We start from the raw sequence: 18,218 nt of genomic DNA, 5'->3' as shown, positions 1-18,218 counted from the left end.
AAGAGCCTCAAAACTGTGCCTGTGCCATAATCAGCTTGGCCTCCAGCATACAACCTTATTTACTGTATGTTTGCTATTCGCATCATGTGGATGCTAATGATGACATACCAATTTATGTCGTTTTACAAAGCTTACTGTTCATTTAAATTAATACTGTCAAAACAAATACTGAAAACTAATGGTTGATTTATATCATTAATTACAGAGTATGCTTAGAATAGAGAACATTACTTACTTTACCCATTGCGTTTTTTTACTAGACTCCATAGACTGAACATGTTGTTTTAACGCATCGAGAAGACTGCTTGGAGCCTAAGAATACAAAATATGAAAATCAATATTTTAATTACACACAGATTTTTACCCGCAATATAAAAAGCTTTTACGAATATAATTATAAAATCTGCATAATCATGTGTTTAGAATATTTTTCATTTAAATGCAATTGAAGCATTTTTGTTGAAATTTAATTTGAAAATTGAATGTTATTGTGATTTTCTTCGTAATGAATCATTATTTACTATTGTGAGGTATAACGATTTTATAAATACACACAGATTGTTCTAGTATTCGGAGTTAAAATGAATTGAAGTCAAACAATCCAAAAATGCTTAATAAATTATAATAATGTACAAGTTTTACTTTTGTTATAATATAATGATTATTGTAATTAAATACTACTATTATTATATTATTATTATTATTATTTATATTATTGTTATTACAATAATCATAAACGCAGTACCCGCTGCTTTCTTGGGGATTGAATCCAACCATAGCTCGGTGGTATTCTAGAGGTACAGTATGAACGCTAGTGATTTTAAAGTTGTGGGTTAAGTCCTGCCCGAGAATTACATTTTTTCGCAAGTGTTCTCAATGAACAGCTAAAAGGTACACAACTGTATAGCCTCTAGTTATTGTCTTTTTATGATTTTGTCCTCCAGTCAAAGTAAAGGATTGATTTCTTTTAACAAATAAACTTTTAAACTTATAATATGTGAAGTTATGGTTGGTTTATCATCAATTATCAATCTATTACTGTATATATAGCAATTAGTAATATTACTAAGTATAGAACTAAATACATGCAAAATAATATAAATATTAACTACTGTAATATCAAAAAACTGAAAATAAAATAATATTTTAAATTAAGAATGTAAATATTGTTAGAGAATGATTGGTTAACATGTTGGTGAATATGTGACAACATTGAAATGGCACTGGCAGATATCGGACTTGCTAATTAGTATGAAAAGCAACCCATCTGACGAGCCCATCTGACGAGCCCATCTGACGAGCCTTTGTAATTTTATAAAGACTTATAATTGATTTCTAAAAACAAATTAATAAAAAATACACAATATTAAAAACACAGATTAATCTGGTTTAATTATTCACACTTAATTTATGTTTTTTCCACATCTACCTAAAAAAACCAACAAAAAACCCCAATCCTGAATCTTTACTATTATTATTCCTTAAGCTCTGTCTACACTATCAAACTGTATGTGACAACGAAATGATGTCACATGCCCATATATGGACATGATCATGTCGTATCACTATCATATCTGGGTACATCACATAGTGTAGACAGACCTTTAAACTAATCTTCAGACAATTTACACTCACAAAAATGAAAAATGCACATATAAAATTAAAGAAATGTTATTAACAAATTCCAAAATATCCCAATAAACACACAATCACATTTTGATAAAATCTCAAAATGTTAATCAGAAATTATATTGTGCATGCATACTATTCTAAATTATAATTCAGAAATTCTTTGAAAAATAAGTTAATTCTTGTTGATTAAAGATGATGTTTTGTGGTGATGACCGATTTAAACAAACCAATGGAACTATTATAAACATGATGAATGCTAGTGGCAACAATGACGACAACAATGAAAAAAATACACAGCCCAACATTTTTCTTAAAAGTATTTTTCATTTGAAATGACCGTCATTTTTTCAAATTTCCACTTGATCAAATCATATTTTAATTTTTAAGAGGGTAAGGACAAAAGGTTAAAGGTTAAAAATCGTAAAACACAAAGTTAAAACATAATTATAATTACCGAATTAAATAAAAGGGTTAGTTAAAAATAGTTTATGAAACCGTTTTAAAAGTTATGTTAATTGGTATATTAGTAGTATTTTACCATGGCAACCAGTTAAAAAGGTTATATAATATAAAGATTTGAATTATAGTTTTGTTTTGGTTGTACCAGATAGAGAAGCAATCTAAAAGCCAAAGATATTTAAATTAATTTAACTAAAACAACGCAAAGAAATTGCATGTATTAAAAAAAACGGAAATATGATACAACGCAACAAAAAAAAACTTTATTAAAACTAATATTTTGTGCCGTAAATATTGAGTATATTGCATGTAACTATTAACATAAATTATCTATGGTGCATTTACAGTTGTATGAGAAATTATTCTCTACCTGTAGAAGATCGGTCAGCCATTGCAAACCACTTTCTAAGCTGAGAGCCTATTGGAAAAAGGTCAAATTTTATCAATGGAATACGTCATAGGGGAAGAAGCTAATTAAATAGACCTGATTTGTTGATTACATTGCATCAATTAGTATGCATGAATGATTTTTTAAGTTAACCTGATTCTCTGAAAGAAACATTACTACTAATTGTAGTGTACTGTACGTCAATCTAAATTTGTTGACGTACAGTATGCTAAAATGATAAATCAAAACTGCTGGTTGTATTGATTTGAATTGATAATAGGATTGATCATGATGATAATTATAATGATGATAATCAATATGAAGATGATAATAATCAATATAACTGATAATAACACGATTATCATCAATATGTTAATAACAAATATGATTATTTAATGAAGACAATAATCAATGATGATTTAATATTTAAAATATGATAATAACGATATGATGATAATGATTCAAGATGATGATCAATATGATGATGATGATGATCAATATGATGATGATGATGATCAATATGATTATGATCAATATGATTATGATCAATATGATGATTGTAATCAACATGATGATGATGATGAATATGATGATGATGAATATGATGATGATGATGAATATGATGATGATGATGATGAATATGATGATGAATATGATGATGAATATGATGATGATCAATGTGATGAATATGATGATAATAACAATATGATGGTAATCAATATGATGATGATCAATATGATTATAATCAATATGATGATTGTAATCAATATGATGATGATTGTAAGCAATATGATGATTTGTAATCAATATGATGATCAATATGATGATGATCAATACGATTATAATCAATATGATGATGATGATTGTAATAAATATGACAATAAAGATGATAATGGTAATCATGCCAAGATGATCCTGAAGAGTAAATGCTACAGCAATAATTATCTCTCTCAAAAATTGCAAATACTGATAGTAAATACTATTAAAACAATTTTTTTAAACAAATTTAAATAACTTAAGATTATAATTTATCTTTGAAGGGAGACGGAGGAAAAAATTCCTTTTAAACATTTCTAATTTCTTACAAAATTTTACTTTCTCATAGAAAAGAATGTTTAAGTTTAACCTATGGATAAAAAAAATCTGAATTTATACAAGAAAAATATTTTTGATGCCTTTCTACCTGGTACAACCATACAAAAACATTGAAAAGTTTTGTTCAAAAACAAGGGAACTCCTGTTGCAAACTACTGACAACAAAATATAAAAATCATCAAAACCGTAGGGCACTAATCAGTATGGAATAATTACAAAAAGTACTTAATTTGACCATATGGGTCTGACCAAATAAGGGCATGACCATCAATAACAATTATATCCAATAATGTGAATGATATTTGGAAATATAAGGAGATTGAAAAATAAAAAAATTTAAACAAATTTTAATTTCTGTGCTAAATAAATAAACGTTTTTGAAACAAATTTTTCACAATTGCTTATAATAAATATTTTTTTCTGAAATATGCAAAAAAATGTATGCGAGAACTATACATCTTAGAAATCAAATTATAAATAAGTTATTATATGCAACTTTGTTTTTTTGCCAAATTCTCTGGGATTCAAGAATTAAAAAAAAGGTTTTACAGCCCATATATGGTCATTATTCCTTGTTTTTGCTCAAAAGTCTTTCCATGCCCGATTTCTATAGTGAGTTTATAGCAGGGAAGAGTATGATAATAAAATATTTACTCTTCCCTGGTTCATGTAGTAACCACATATAAATAATAATAAAGGCAGCCAATGCATTAGTCAAGTCTTGAGCATTGCAAGCTAGGAATAGAGAAACTCACATTTTCAAAACTGATGGGAAGTTGCCTAAACTGGAATGAAATTTAAACAAAATATAACAGATAATAGTTTAGTTGCGACTTATTTTGTAAATTAATCTATTTAATACAATAACAAACACTGACAACTTCTTTACTACAGGTATGATTGAAATATAAATTTCAACCATAAAAAAAAACAAAAACATATAAGAAAGTGTCTTGATACAAATTTCTTAATTAACTAAATCTACCAATTAACTAAATCTACCAATTAACTAAATCTACCAATTAACTGTTAGAAGAGACAGGTGGTTATCTTGATGTATAAGCTAAACCTTGGCTCCAGCAAACAATAAAATCTTTTAATACATCCTTAGTATTTTTTAAGATTTGATTAAGGGATCATGTCAAAATTATTGTACTGCAGTTACTGCAGCAACTAAAATGAGTGTACTGCAATAACATTTGATCGTACTTTGTTGTAATGTACAGTAAAAGTTTATAACGTCAGTTACTACTATAAACAGTGTGTATAATATAAATAATCTTGCTAAAAATAAGGTTTAAAAAGTAAACAAGATGTGGTTTACTGCAGCAACTACAGTAGAATAACTTTGACATGGTCCCCAATGTATTGTACAACAGTAGGTGTACAATATTCTACTATGACTAAAGTTCATGTTTATGAAGTGAAACATTATTTTTTCACCACATAATAATAGTATCCTGGATTTATATAGCGCCTAATGTTGTGAAACGCTGAACATTATTACCCCCAGTCATTTTTTTGTGGATCAAACACGTATGGAAACATACTCCCATAATGCAGTTAGTAATCAGTGCGAAGTTGTATCTTGATCTAACTAAACCGGGTACCCATTTATACACCTGGGTGGAGAGACGCAAACGTAAGTAAAGTATCTTGCCTACAAGCAATGCGGTGAGAGTTGGATTCGAACCTCGGTCTCACGATCAGTAGTCCAACACTCTGCGCCACACGCCCTCACATAACATGCACTAATGCAATTAGGTTTTACTAAAGTGCCTCCCATTGCATTTGCATTTTAAAACATAATATTGAAAATGTCAACACATTAACTTGTAGATAGATAATTAATCTCTTTAATTGGAATATAGGAAAACAGATTTAGTCAATGTTTACTATTCAAAATTAGACCATTCCATTAATTAATAGGGGTGAATTTATTATCATTATATTAAATCTATCTAGCCACAACAATCAATGTATGTGATCATATCATTGCAACATACTGTAGGGTTTTTTGTTTTGAGATTTGTATGTTATGGGTTCGTATTTTACTAATTGTTATAGATAATAAACAGTCCAATATGCAAGAAATAATAGTGGAGTTGTGGCTTGGTGGTTATGATGCTTGGCTACCACTCCTAGAGTCTTGGGTTCAAGTCCTGTCACATGTCAGGATTTTTTCTAAGGACAAAATTACAACTCCACTCCCAAAGACTTATAATAAGACTTTGTTTATGTGTATATGTTTGTCTTGTAAACCTCTGAGGGTCCCTAATGAGGCAATTGCTGGATGGATCACCCACATTAAATATAGTAAAAAAAATAAAAAAATACGCCCTTTTAAAAAAGGACAACTTTTAAAAAATGTATATTCTAAAAACACAAGTCTAAAATATGGTCCTTATTTAGAGGTTATACTAAAATAGTCTAAGCAATATGGAAATTAATAGTGAAAAACATAAAATTCTTCCACTGGCTTAATATAATTTAACTGAAAGAACCCAAGACGATTGATTTTCCTATAATCACTGTAGTGTGTATCTAATTATTACTGGTTACAAATGAAGGTAAATGATTGGTTGACACAACCGAAGGCTATTTAATTGGACCCTGGACAGGTCAAAGGTCACAATTTAAGACTTTTGAGTAATAACAAGGAAAGCAGAATGTAAACAAAGCACTTGCAATTGTTTAATTTACAATTTTACTAGCTAGTATCAGAATATTTTGTTAAATGTTAGTTTGTTTAATTTAAATTTGTTGGACATTTTGTTTTAACATTTTATTAGTGATAATTCTAGCACGGAAAATGTTAAAAGAAAAATACAACCAAAAATGAGACAAACACTAAATGACAGTTTAACAGAATGAAGACCAAAAATGCACAAAACACTTAAAACAAACTTGAAATTATAAACACTGTGAGAAGTACTTACTTTTGCTAAGTCTGGAATTTCTCCTTTATCTATTCCCACTTGCTACAAAAAACAAAAAATCTAAAAGTATTAAACATTGTTTAAAGATGTATTTATCCCCCAAAAACATAAAAAAATAAAGATTAATAAAATCATATTTTGAACAGGCCATTTTGTAGTTGTAACGAAATGAATCAATTCCGGAAAAAAAAACACGAAAAAAATTATGTTTTCACTTCATAAAATGATCAAATAAACCAAAAACCCATTGGCTGGTAGCCAATTTCACAATTTTTTTGCTATAAATTACAGTTTTTCTCCGGTAAATAATATTTTTTGTGATCCAATTTTTGGTCAAAGTGGATAACTAATATGTGACATAAAAATGGCATATTCGACAAAAACATTTTTAAAAATTAGTTTTTTAGAATACATCTTTAAGGTGAGGTCAACTAGAGAATGGGCCCGTTCGGACGGGGCTGAAACTACCGTGTACTTCCAACTGTGAGGTCGCGCGTGGCAATTAACTTACGCCTCTGGCTATAAAAAAATTAGAAAACCATCTGGACGAAAAATCCACCAACTTTACTGGTCATTTCAATCCCATTCCAATTACACGCTGCCTCGGGGTATAATTAATCAAGCGACCTCAAATAAGCTTTCTGATTGGTCATTTCATTGTGGTAAACAACCGGGTCAGAGGCCATTTCTTATCAGGGCTTTTTTGCCGTAACCACGCTATTTTTATTTTTCGTTTGTGTTTACTAGTTGGAGCAGTACATATTTTAATTGAACAGTGAAATTACGGTTAATATTCAATGGAGTGAAGCGGCTTCTTGTTGAAGCATTGCTTCTCTACACGCCGCAAGCGTCATGGCTAGCCGCTCTTGGCCGTGTGTATGCAGCCTTTGTAGTAGGCCTAGGTAATCATCATCGTCTTGCCATCCAAATTTGAATCCACTATGCCTAGGTTGGAATACATCGTCCATCATTAGTATAAAAGCCGTCAACAAACAACATACGTTAGCAGGATTTTCGATCATTATTTAGTTAAAAAGTAAATTGTATTCGATGTATTATTATATAGCCTAGGTCTGGTTGTTGATTGAAAAATAATTGAACGATTCGCGCGCGAAACGACATGATATCCGGTTGAATTTGTCAACACGCCATGTCAATTGATATGGGTCGACGCAGAGGGCGCTTTTTGAACTAAGAATTCCGATCTTAATTGGTTTCGTGTCAGCTTACCGGTACTTTGTTTATTCGTACGAACGTCGTATGGGTTTTACCCCAAGGGTAAAAACCAAATAAACGTGTATTTCAATCGCCGTACGAACACGGTCAATGTTCCATTTTCAACTTAGAAACTACCAAATAATTATTATAACTGAATTTCATTTACCATGCAATGTGAGCATTAATACACAAAGTAAATAATTGTACCAAAAGCATAACATATCTAAATCTTTAGTGAATTCTTTATTGTAATTTTTCTTTTCTGGAGAAAAAAAAAATTAATTTCAAAACAAAAAAAATTATTTACCTCTGCTACTTTTAGAAATTCGGAAACTTTGTCCATTCTGATGAGAAATTTCTGATATAGGTCCAATGCAACTTTACAATCTTTTTTACACATTTCAAAAAATTTCTCTGCAAAACAAATGTAAAAATATGTTAATTCTACTTGTTTTGTTTAAATTATTAAATGGCTGTTAGGAGTATCTTTCTCGAATTTCAGACTAATGTTTTCTTTTATCAATCCAGGTAAGATTAATAAACCTATTTCACCGGAATAATAGTTATGTTCTTAAGTTTTACAGACAAAATGCGTTGACACTTAGGATTTAAATTCTGTTATTTTCATCTTTCGGGTTGTCTTACCTAGAAGATTAATGATGCCATCGTTATAACAAGCAAACAATCGAATACAGTCTTTAAAAAGTAGCATGAAACAACCAGTAATAACGCCATTCGAAAGTTGAGATGAGTTTACCTGCAACAACAAAAATGATAAAAACGTTACATTATTATATTATCCTGAAAAAATAATTCTTAAAAAAATGTTTGGTTGAATATGCCATTTTGATGTCTCATAATAGTCAACCACTTTGATCAAAAATTGGAATAAAAAAAAAATTATTTACCTGAAAAAATGCAATTTAAAGCAAAAAATATTCAAATTGGCTGCCAGCCAATGGGTTTTTGGTTGAATTTAAGTTTAACCATTTATTTTGTCATTTTATAGGTGAAAACATTTTTTTTTCCTATAGAAGTGATTAAATGTATTAAGACTACAAAACAACTTATTTAAAGTCTAAATAAATTATTCTTTAATTTTCATGTTTTTGGGGGTACATCTTTAGTTTTAAAATGTATCTAGATGCATTAAACCATTATATGTTTGTAATGTTCATACACAAAGAGTGTGAATTACTCAAACCCCTTTTTTAAAGCGAACATTCGAAGAAAACCCTGACATATTCTAAGCACTTAGCCTGATCTTAACAGAACACATGACTCTGTAAAAGCGGTATGATCCAATAATTACAGTACACTCAGATGTACTTCTGCTTTTTGCATTCAAAATGCTTGGTGTAGATGTTCGCCTTTCAGCCTTATAGTACTGGGTTCAAATCTTCAATGATCATTATGAAAATGCACTGTAGAAGGATGTTCATGGATCATAGCTCTCCATTGAGAAGGGCATGGGCAATTTTCGGTTTATCCTGGTAAGCTAGGCACAATATAGATTGTTGTTTTTCTTTCAATTAATAATTACCCTTCGCTATAAGTCTATTCAATTTAAATCTGTTATTTACTTTTACGATTCCAATAAATAAAGTACAAGCAATAAAATAATCAACACGCTATACATATCATAGCTCTCCTTTTAGAAGGGCATGGGCAATTTTCGATTTATCCAGGTAAGCTAGGCACAATATAGATTTTTGTTTTCTTTCCATGAATTACCATTTGCTATAGGCCTATTCAATTTTAATATGTTATTTACTTTTACGATTCTAATAAATAAAGTACAAGTTGTAAAATAATCAAAACGCCATACAGTTTGTCTATTTCGACATACAGCATTCATACAAATGTCAACAACATTCTGTGTAACCTTAATAAATTACTTATTATGAATAAACGAGCATTAGACACTTTTAGTACTGATAATGCATAAATATCCTGTTGCTAGGATACAACTTTAATGTAGTACGCAAGGCTTTAGAATTGTTAAGGTCTACAGTATTTCAGACTTAAAGTGAGTAACAAAAAAAGTGGCTACCACTGTAGCTACCATCATGTTGTATTAAACAGGCCATTATTACATAACACAATGCATATTTAAATATACTGTAATAATGACAAACACAAATAATTGTATTTTCGAACACCTGGGAACACCTGATAGCATTTATCCGTTATCTGTACATATTTTACAGTACTGTGCATTTTACTTTGTGTTGTAACATTTTAATACTGATTTTATCTATTTTTATATTAAGTTGCCATGAGAAAAACAATAAAGTTATCTTGTATCTTGTATAATTATCACATTATTATTTTACTTTGACACAAAATTGGATCAAAACTATTTCTGATAAAACCTTAATCTACAGAAATATCGCCTTGTCTGGAGGAAAGGAGGGTGTTTGCTTTAAATAAAAATACAGTATTGTCCTCTTAAAACGACTATTTTAAAAATTTTAAAAAATTTGATGAATATGCCATTTTAATGTCACTAACAGTTATTCACTTTGACAAAAAACTAGATCAGAAAAAAAAATTATTTACCTGAAACAAATGTAATTTAAAAGCAAAAAGTACTTAAATTGTCTGTCATACAATGGTTTTTGGTTAAAATTAATTTAGTGAAAAAAAAAGTGAAATATTTTTTTCTCTTAAACAGCAAATGGCCTATTAAAAGTTTGATTTTATAAATCTTTATTTTGTCATGATTTTGGGGGACAATACATTTTTTAAGTGAATATCTTTATTAAAACTATACAAAATGGCCTATTCATAGTTTGATTTTTTTCATCTTTATTTTTTCATGTTTCGGGAGATAATACATCTATAATGTAAAATTTAGAAAAGAAAATTACAATAAATTATATTTGAACAGACCTCAAACTCCAGTAGACAGTCCAGCTGGTCCTGTAGTATGGGTAGTGTTTTCAACAGCTAAAAAATCAAAAAAAAATCTGTTACTCTTTTTTTATCATCAATTCACTTAACCTATGACCCTGTAGTGACCAATCAGCATTTAAATGACAAAACCTATACTAAAACCATGTCTAAATTTAATGGACCTCTATATAAATGTCTACAATGGTTTTATTATACAGTAGTGTATTGCCGTAGCAAACATATAAATCTGTGAAATTAATCTTATTTTAGCAAGGCTTAAGGTTACGGATTACCATCCTAGTGAGAAAAATCTGAGTATCGTATTTAAGGCTAAGGTAAACCAGAATGAATTTCAATTACCGAGTAACTTTATTACGATTTATTTCATTTCAATTCTATTGAAAACATAATCAGTTAAATATTACATTTTCTGATAGCCGATTATGCTATATCTACAATTTGACCAGTATCAAAGAAACTCCTGTGATACAACATCACATGTGTTTAACCTAACCTTCCACGATATAGGCAGCACATGTGATACTCATGGGACACTGTATTACAGAATTTTTCTATGATACTGGTCAAATGTCATATGGAGATACAGCACTGTGTTTTCCGATTAGTAATTTTGTAGCAGGCCGATGTTTAATTAGTAAATTCAATAACACTGTTTGCAAAAAAGTAACACCTGTCATTAGCATAATCCCAGGGGGTTTTAGGTCTGATTCTGCTGCATAGCGCTAAATAAACCGTTTATTTAAAATGTAATTTTTATATTGACTGCATTTCTGCTAAATTTTTACTGCAAAATAACCGTTTAAATCAGTGGGTGGTCGTTGACAAAAATCATTAGAATTACCCAAAATGCAATTGGTCCTGGCAGTTAATTCAAACGTTACTGCAGTATAGTTGACTCATGGTAAGCAGCTTTCAATCAAATAACTGTTATTTTGTGTTGCAGCTCAAAATTGCGCAGTGATAACCAGTTAAATGTATCCTAACACCGAATTGAATGGGTGTTTTTAACCGGTTATTTTGCGCTGCCATCTAACCGGCTACCAAAAATTGTCCAAGAAATTTGGGTTAATTTATTCACACCGTTTTTAAACGGGTTATTTTTATGCAGCAGAAACAAAACCTTAATTTCAATAGGTTTAATTGCTTGCTATCAATTTACATCAATTTTATTTTTTAAAGACTGATTTTATTAGTCATGTACAGTAAACAAATTTTGCCAGGGACTGCAGCGGAATACCTGTAGCTTTAGATTTAGCTTTCTCGCGTAGTAACATAATGTTGATATGATCCCTTATGGTATACTAAAATATAAAGTCATGTACCTTTTCTGTATGCATGGACCTCAACAATCCATCTTCTTTTCTATAAAAACAAATATGATAAAAATTGAATACAACATTAAATTTAAAACTACACATAAAAAAAATGGTAAGTAGAAATCTTGAGAATTAAACAGAAATAAACCTGGCTGCAACAGTGGAATCTGAAGAGGATACTGTGCAGTACCGTAGTTATTCACAGCTTGAGATATCATACAAATAAGCATCGCATTGTGTCTAAAGATAGGAATACGTATGAAGTGTCTGCTCAGCTTGCTATTTGCTTTCATTACAATCCACTCATTGATTAACTATTCCATTTCATCACTTGATCATTTTCTACACAAATTCACAGCATTTTTTTTTTCCTTCAGAAGATATGATGGCACTAAACAGAGCCATGTTAAAATGAAAATGGTAGTACAGTCAACTCTCCCAATACCGGACACCCTTAGGCTGACCAAATATGTATGGTTTTCAAGTTAATTTTGTCAGGTTTCCAAGGGCGTGTCACGCAGTGTGTTGGACATTCTCATACTGATCGCGAGATCGAAGTTTGAATCCAACTCTCGCCGCATTGCTTGTATCCTTAAGCAAGATACTTATGTTTGCCTCTCTCCACCAAGGTGTATAAATGGGAAACCGGTTAGATCAAAACACAACTTTGCGCTGATTACTAGCTGCATTATGGGAGTATGTTTCCATACACGTTTGATAAAAAGAAAAATGACTGGGGTAATAACTTTCAGCGCTTAATAGAGGTTTCACAACATTAGGCGCTACTGTATATAAATCCAGAATATTATTATTAGGCCTAATTTAAATTTGTTTTTAATGGTAACAAAGAAAATGGGTTCTTTCAACAAAAGTCTGGTTTTGGGAAAGTTTCCAGTTTTTGGACAGCCCAGTATTAAAAGAGTTGACTGCACTGAAAATTTAATGGTCACAATCACCACTTTTTTTTCCGTCTTATTATTTTTATACTTACCCTCTTTTCACTCTACAAAAATCAAACGCGACCTGTCTGTAGGAGACCGCTTTCTGATTCACGTATTTAGCATATCTTCTGATATATGTAGACATTTCATATCCTATATAAAGCACGTAAAAATAATAACACAAAGACATATTATTAAGATATATAATAAAATCAATAATTATAAATAAAATGTAGGTAGATATGATGGATTTTCAAAATTATTTATTTAATTAAAGTATCCACAATTAACATAGTTTTAACATTATAAAAAAACAATGAATAAGTATAGTATACTGTACAATATAAATACAGTTGTCATAATCACTGTATGTAGTATAACACAATTATTCCCTGCATTGGCAATATAAATGAAATTGTTACTACAGTATAATAACAACCTTTCTTTTTTTGTGACCACAAAGATGTTATTAAGATATTTTTTGAGTTTAATTAAAAAATAATCTGAATCATCGACCAAGGGTTTTACATGAATACATTATTATTATACATTAATTTGTATGTTAATTTGTGTGTCATTTTCATAATTTATTTATAGATTCTTTTTAAAGCTCTGTCTACACTATCAAACTTTATGTGAAAGAAAAAATGTGATGTGCCCATACAGTACTGTATATGGACATGATGATGATGTATCACTAATTATATTTAGGCATATCACTACTGTACCATATTAGGGCACATCACACCTTTTTTTTTATCAAAATAGTTTGATAGTGTAGACAAAGCTTAAGGTTTATTCCTAGATCAAAGCCTTGTATGTATTTGTATTTTGTATGAAAGATATGCGAGGTGAACAAACTATTTGTATATGACTCACTTAATATTACATGACTTGTTTCATTGTTGATATCAATTACCAGTTATGAAGGAACCATATCAAAATGTCATTTTTAATTTGGATCATGTTTTACAATTATTGTTTTGTTATCAAAACTTTCCCTCTATGTAAAATTATTAATTAACAATATTTATGTAGTTTGTTTTGAGTTTTTAATTTAATAAAAATTACCGTATATCCTATGATATAATCCCAATCCCCTAGAAAATGAAATTTGGCCCACTTTGGGGTGGGGACTATACCCAGGGAATCCCTAATTCAGGGAAAAACTGATTATGAAGCATTTCTTTTTGTAAAAACTCATCTGAACTGGCTAGAGAGAGGCCTACAGTACATCCAGACCAAACGTCAATACTGAGACTATACCTGAGGATATGCCTGTTTGTGATATTAGACATAAAGTGGAGTAAGGTGCAGGCCTGGTCTTACAGTATGAAAATTGTAGATGTGCTACAAATTGCACTCCTTAATACGTTCAGGGGTGCTGTAGGTGTGCTGTTTGTATTTTGGTGTCGTTTACTAAATTTAAATTTAAGTACTACTGTAGGTGAGTGATCACACCGCTCGACTGGTATTTTAATCATGTAGACAATTCGTTAAATATTCGAACCTCGATACAATTTCTTTAATTCTAAAGATTCAGAAAAAAAACAATACATTTTCATTTTGTTTTCTTATTACCTACCTCGACATCCAATCTCCATTCCAAATCGTGATAATGGGAAAAGTCCATCGACATTTCCGACATGATTTCCCGGATTTCTTTCCGATTTTCCATGTACATCTGAAGCAATTCTTTTTTCAGTTCTTCAGAACTAGAATAGAGTCTTGAAAGTCGATTTCTGATACCTGTTACGAATGGAACATTTTTATTCACAAATATAAACTTATTTGTAAAGCATGCATTCAACTGTAGCAACATAATTAGATGACAATTTAACATTAATTAAATGTTTTTTAAGGAAGCATTATTTCTTATCCTCAACGTGTGCATGCATGACATTAATTATGGCATAAATTACGTAAGTTTGATCATACATGAAATGGGTTATGCCAATGGTTTTCTGCAAGTCAGTGTTTGTTTAGCTTTCCATTTTTTAAGCTCTGTCTACACTATTAAACTTTATGTGACAAAAAAGTGTGATGTGCCCATATATGGACATGATGATGTCATATGACTTCCATATTTGGGCACATCACACTTTTTGGTCAAACTAGTTTGATAGCGTAGACAAATCTCATTGATGTTATTGCTTTTTTTTATAGTAAGAGATATTTTTTTTAAGGGCTTAAATGCAAGTTAATATGGTAATAGGCAAGTTATCTTATATAGATATACGGCCTTACCACGTTGAAACACCGGTTCTCGTCAGATCACCAAAGTTAAGCAACATTGGGCCCGGTTAGAGTTTGGATGGGAGACCATCTGGGAATACCGGGTGCTGTATATAGAGCTGGGGTACCATTACTCATTAGGCATTTGAAATCAGCACTGCCGACTCTTATGGCAGCCCCTGCATCTAGTATCTGCCTCAGACATATTGGCTTATGCCTCTCCTCTGGTTAAGGTGGGCACTGGACATTCAGATCAATGCAAGACTAGTTGACATTGTCGTTTACGACAGAAGTCGGCCATAAAAGTTAGCTTTCAATTCTTAACATAGAAAATGTTCAATTTACAGGTTCCTCTACGACAATGATAGATATAAGAGTTTAAAGTGGGGAGGGGCACCAAGGGGTACAATACTGTACCTCTTAACACACTTACCATTAATTTAGAACTTTCTGTCAGTAAATACATAAGTCCCTGAACTCCATTCTGAACTGTGAGAGCATCAACTGATAGTTTTTCTGTAGTAAAGATTATTTCATTTTTTTTATATCATCATTCAGGCAAACACATTAGATATTTGAAGTATAATACATAATAGGTACTGTAATAAAACAAAGTAATATTTTCACTTTTAATCAAATGCATGAATTTATATAAAGCTCTGTCTACACTGTCAAAGTGTGATGTGGACAAATATGGTAGTGATATAGTATGGGCACATTACATAAAATAAAGTTCGATAGTGTAGATAGGGCAACTTACGAGCAGCTGATTGGTACAGTTTTGAATTTGAACCATTCTTGATAAAAATCCAGAGCAATCTGGCAGAACTTTTGTACCACTGAAAAAGTAAATTCGTTTTAAAAAAGCATGGTATCTGGCTGGGATTGATGCTTACCTTTTATTTAGTACTCAAGTTACTTTTAGTGACATTAAAGAGGCAGTGATTTAAAACTTACAATTTCAGTGGGTAGTAACAAAGTGCGAGGCAGCGAGGCACGCGAGGCAGGGAAGGCATGCGAGGCAAGTCAGAAATTTATGCGAGGCAGGCATCGTTTTACCATCATCAAAAAATGCGAGGCATCATTTTATCATTTCTCAAAATTGCAAGGCAGGAAATCACCGAAATTGAAGTAGCCTAGGCCTAGGCCCGCTAGGCTAGGCTAGTTTCCTTTTGCACCTGCCTTGTATTTTAACCAAGGCTTTATCCTGAATACCACAGCTTAGAATTAGTAGGCCTACTTTAATGAAGAAAAATCACATAAAAGTAACAATAAATCCATTAAATTGGTGATTTTACAGACGTTGTTTTTCTCACATTTCGCACACTCAATGTTCAATATTTTGGTTTCTATGGAACGCCAAAAGAGCAAAATTAATTAGAGGGCTAAAAACTCTGTGGAATCCATTTATATTTAACGCATTATTTGGTGAAAATCAAGTACAATTTCAATAGATTTTGTCACTGTCAGTAAGGAAAAATGTTACTGTTGATAATGTACACGGTTTCGTTAACCTTTTAAAGAATAAAATAGAAAAATTCATCATAATATCCTTAGTAGGATGTCCAAGGTCTAGACTAGGTAGTGATGTTGATTTAGGATCGATTATTATTCTTTGAAAACAGAACAGTATCAGCAGTAACATATTACAACATTTTTATTGACAAATTAACAAATATATTGAAATAAAACGTGTTTTTCACCAATAAATGCATGAGAAATTGACGCATTCCACTAAGTTTTAGTCCTCTATTATCGTCGCTCTTTTGGCGCTCCATAGAAACAAAAATATTGAACATTGAATAAGTGAAATTCGCGAACAGTGTGCGAGAAACACGCCTGTCAAATCATTGATTTAAGGATTTATTTGTTACTTTTTATGTGATTCTTTCATTAAAGTACTCATGAGGTATACTTCTAAGGTGTGGTATTCACACGATAAAGTTAGTTATCAAATTTGGAGTAAAAATACAAGCGAAGGAAACTAGCGCCAGGTTTATTAGTACGTACATGGACAACAATAAATAAAAATCGTTCGTAATATACCTAGCTTACTAAAACAGGAATAGTGTATCATTATTAAATATTACACCAATTATTATTTTATCAAAATTGATTAAATTATTTTCTACATAGGCCTCTTATCTAGGTTAGGGCTAAGCATATTAGCTAAAGTTTAATTTTAGGCCTAGTATTACAATTGTCGGACGTAAGTCTTTTTTCACACGCGCTCCAGAATTCTGTCGCAATTTTTTTCTTTGCGGCATGCTGTTATTGGATCGGCATATCAGTTACCTTTTATTCACCGCCAGTTATTGAACATGTCCTGGCAATCGCTGTTCACCTTTGCGAGAGAGGTACACGTGTTGTTCCTAGAGAATGGAATGTCAAAAATGTCTTTGGCACGCCGCTCAGAGAGAAGTCTGTGCGTTGCTGCTGAAACCACGTGCTATAGGAGGGAAATGCACCACAATCCTCTGAGCTGAGAGCTGAATCATTCCGCTACCTGCTAAATAGTAAAGAGGGATTTTCCATCTCTCGAGTCTACCGGATCTAGGCGCAGGGGTGTGACAAAATATTATTTTCACTCTGCTATGTTCGAGAGACATGTGAGTGAACACGCTCGAAATGCCAACAAACATTGCAGTCATTTGATGAGTGTGTCGCTATAACAATTATTGTTTATCGAAAGTTCAGATTTTTTAACCGTAGTTTGGGCACTTTCGTAAAAGTAAAATTTGACACGATATGACTTGAATGAAAAAACAATCGTTACATAAAAATAAACAATATGATGAGTGTATACACGAATCTATTTAGATACGCTTGTATCGATTGATTATTAGGCCTATAATATAGCATAATAATAGCACGTTAAGATATGCCTCGCACCTTTTTGAAATTGTAAACTATATGCCTCGCCTGCCTCGCACTTTTGGAAATGATAAAATGATGCCTCGCACAAATATTTGGCTTGCCTCGCGTGCCTCGCTGCCTCGCACTTTGTCAACACTCAATTTCAGTACTAAGTCCTAAATATAGCTCTACCTAGCTAGGCCTATAATTTAGTCTCGTA

At 31.2% G+C, this 18,218-nt stretch overlaps 1 protein-coding gene and 1 pseudogene across 1 annotated transcript in view; one reads left to right on the top strand and one right to left on the bottom strand.

Annotated features, from left to right (window-relative positions):
* The window catches only part of LOC140054101 (phosphatidylinositol-binding clathrin assembly protein-like), a 44,789-nt gene that overhangs the window by 26,301 nt on the left and 270 nt on the right, over positions 1-18,218 (bottom strand). Inside the window, exons 2-12 of the mRNA XM_072098970.1 lie at positions 15,903-15,981; positions 15,576-15,658; positions 14,493-14,656; positions 12,958-13,060; positions 11,973-12,012; positions 10,627-10,683; positions 8,377-8,488; positions 8,039-8,145; positions 6,514-6,555; positions 2,462-2,509; positions 236-312 (exon numbers count right to left, since the gene is read on the bottom strand). Of these exons, the coding sequence (XP_071955071.1) occupies positions 236-312; positions 2,462-2,509; positions 6,514-6,555; positions 8,039-8,145; positions 8,377-8,488; positions 10,627-10,683; positions 11,973-12,012; positions 12,958-13,060; positions 14,493-14,511 (605 nt within the window). The 5' untranslated portion in view covers positions 14,512-14,656; positions 15,576-15,658; positions 15,903-15,981. The remainder of the gene's footprint in view (positions 1-235; positions 313-2,461; positions 2,510-6,513; positions 6,556-8,038; positions 8,146-8,376; positions 8,489-10,626; positions 10,684-11,972; positions 12,013-12,957; positions 13,061-14,492; positions 14,657-15,575; positions 15,659-15,902; positions 15,982-18,218) is intronic.
* LOC140055788 (5S ribosomal RNA) lies at positions 15,141-15,258 on the top strand (annotated as a pseudogene).

This window comes from Antedon mediterranea, chromosome 7 (assembly GCF_964355755.1).
Source record: "Antedon mediterranea chromosome 7, ecAntMedi1.1, whole genome shotgun sequence".
NCBI lineage: Eukaryota > Metazoa > Echinodermata > Crinoidea > Comatulida > Antedonidae > Antedon > Antedon mediterranea.
This window is presented reverse-complemented; position numbering and strand designations above follow the sequence as displayed.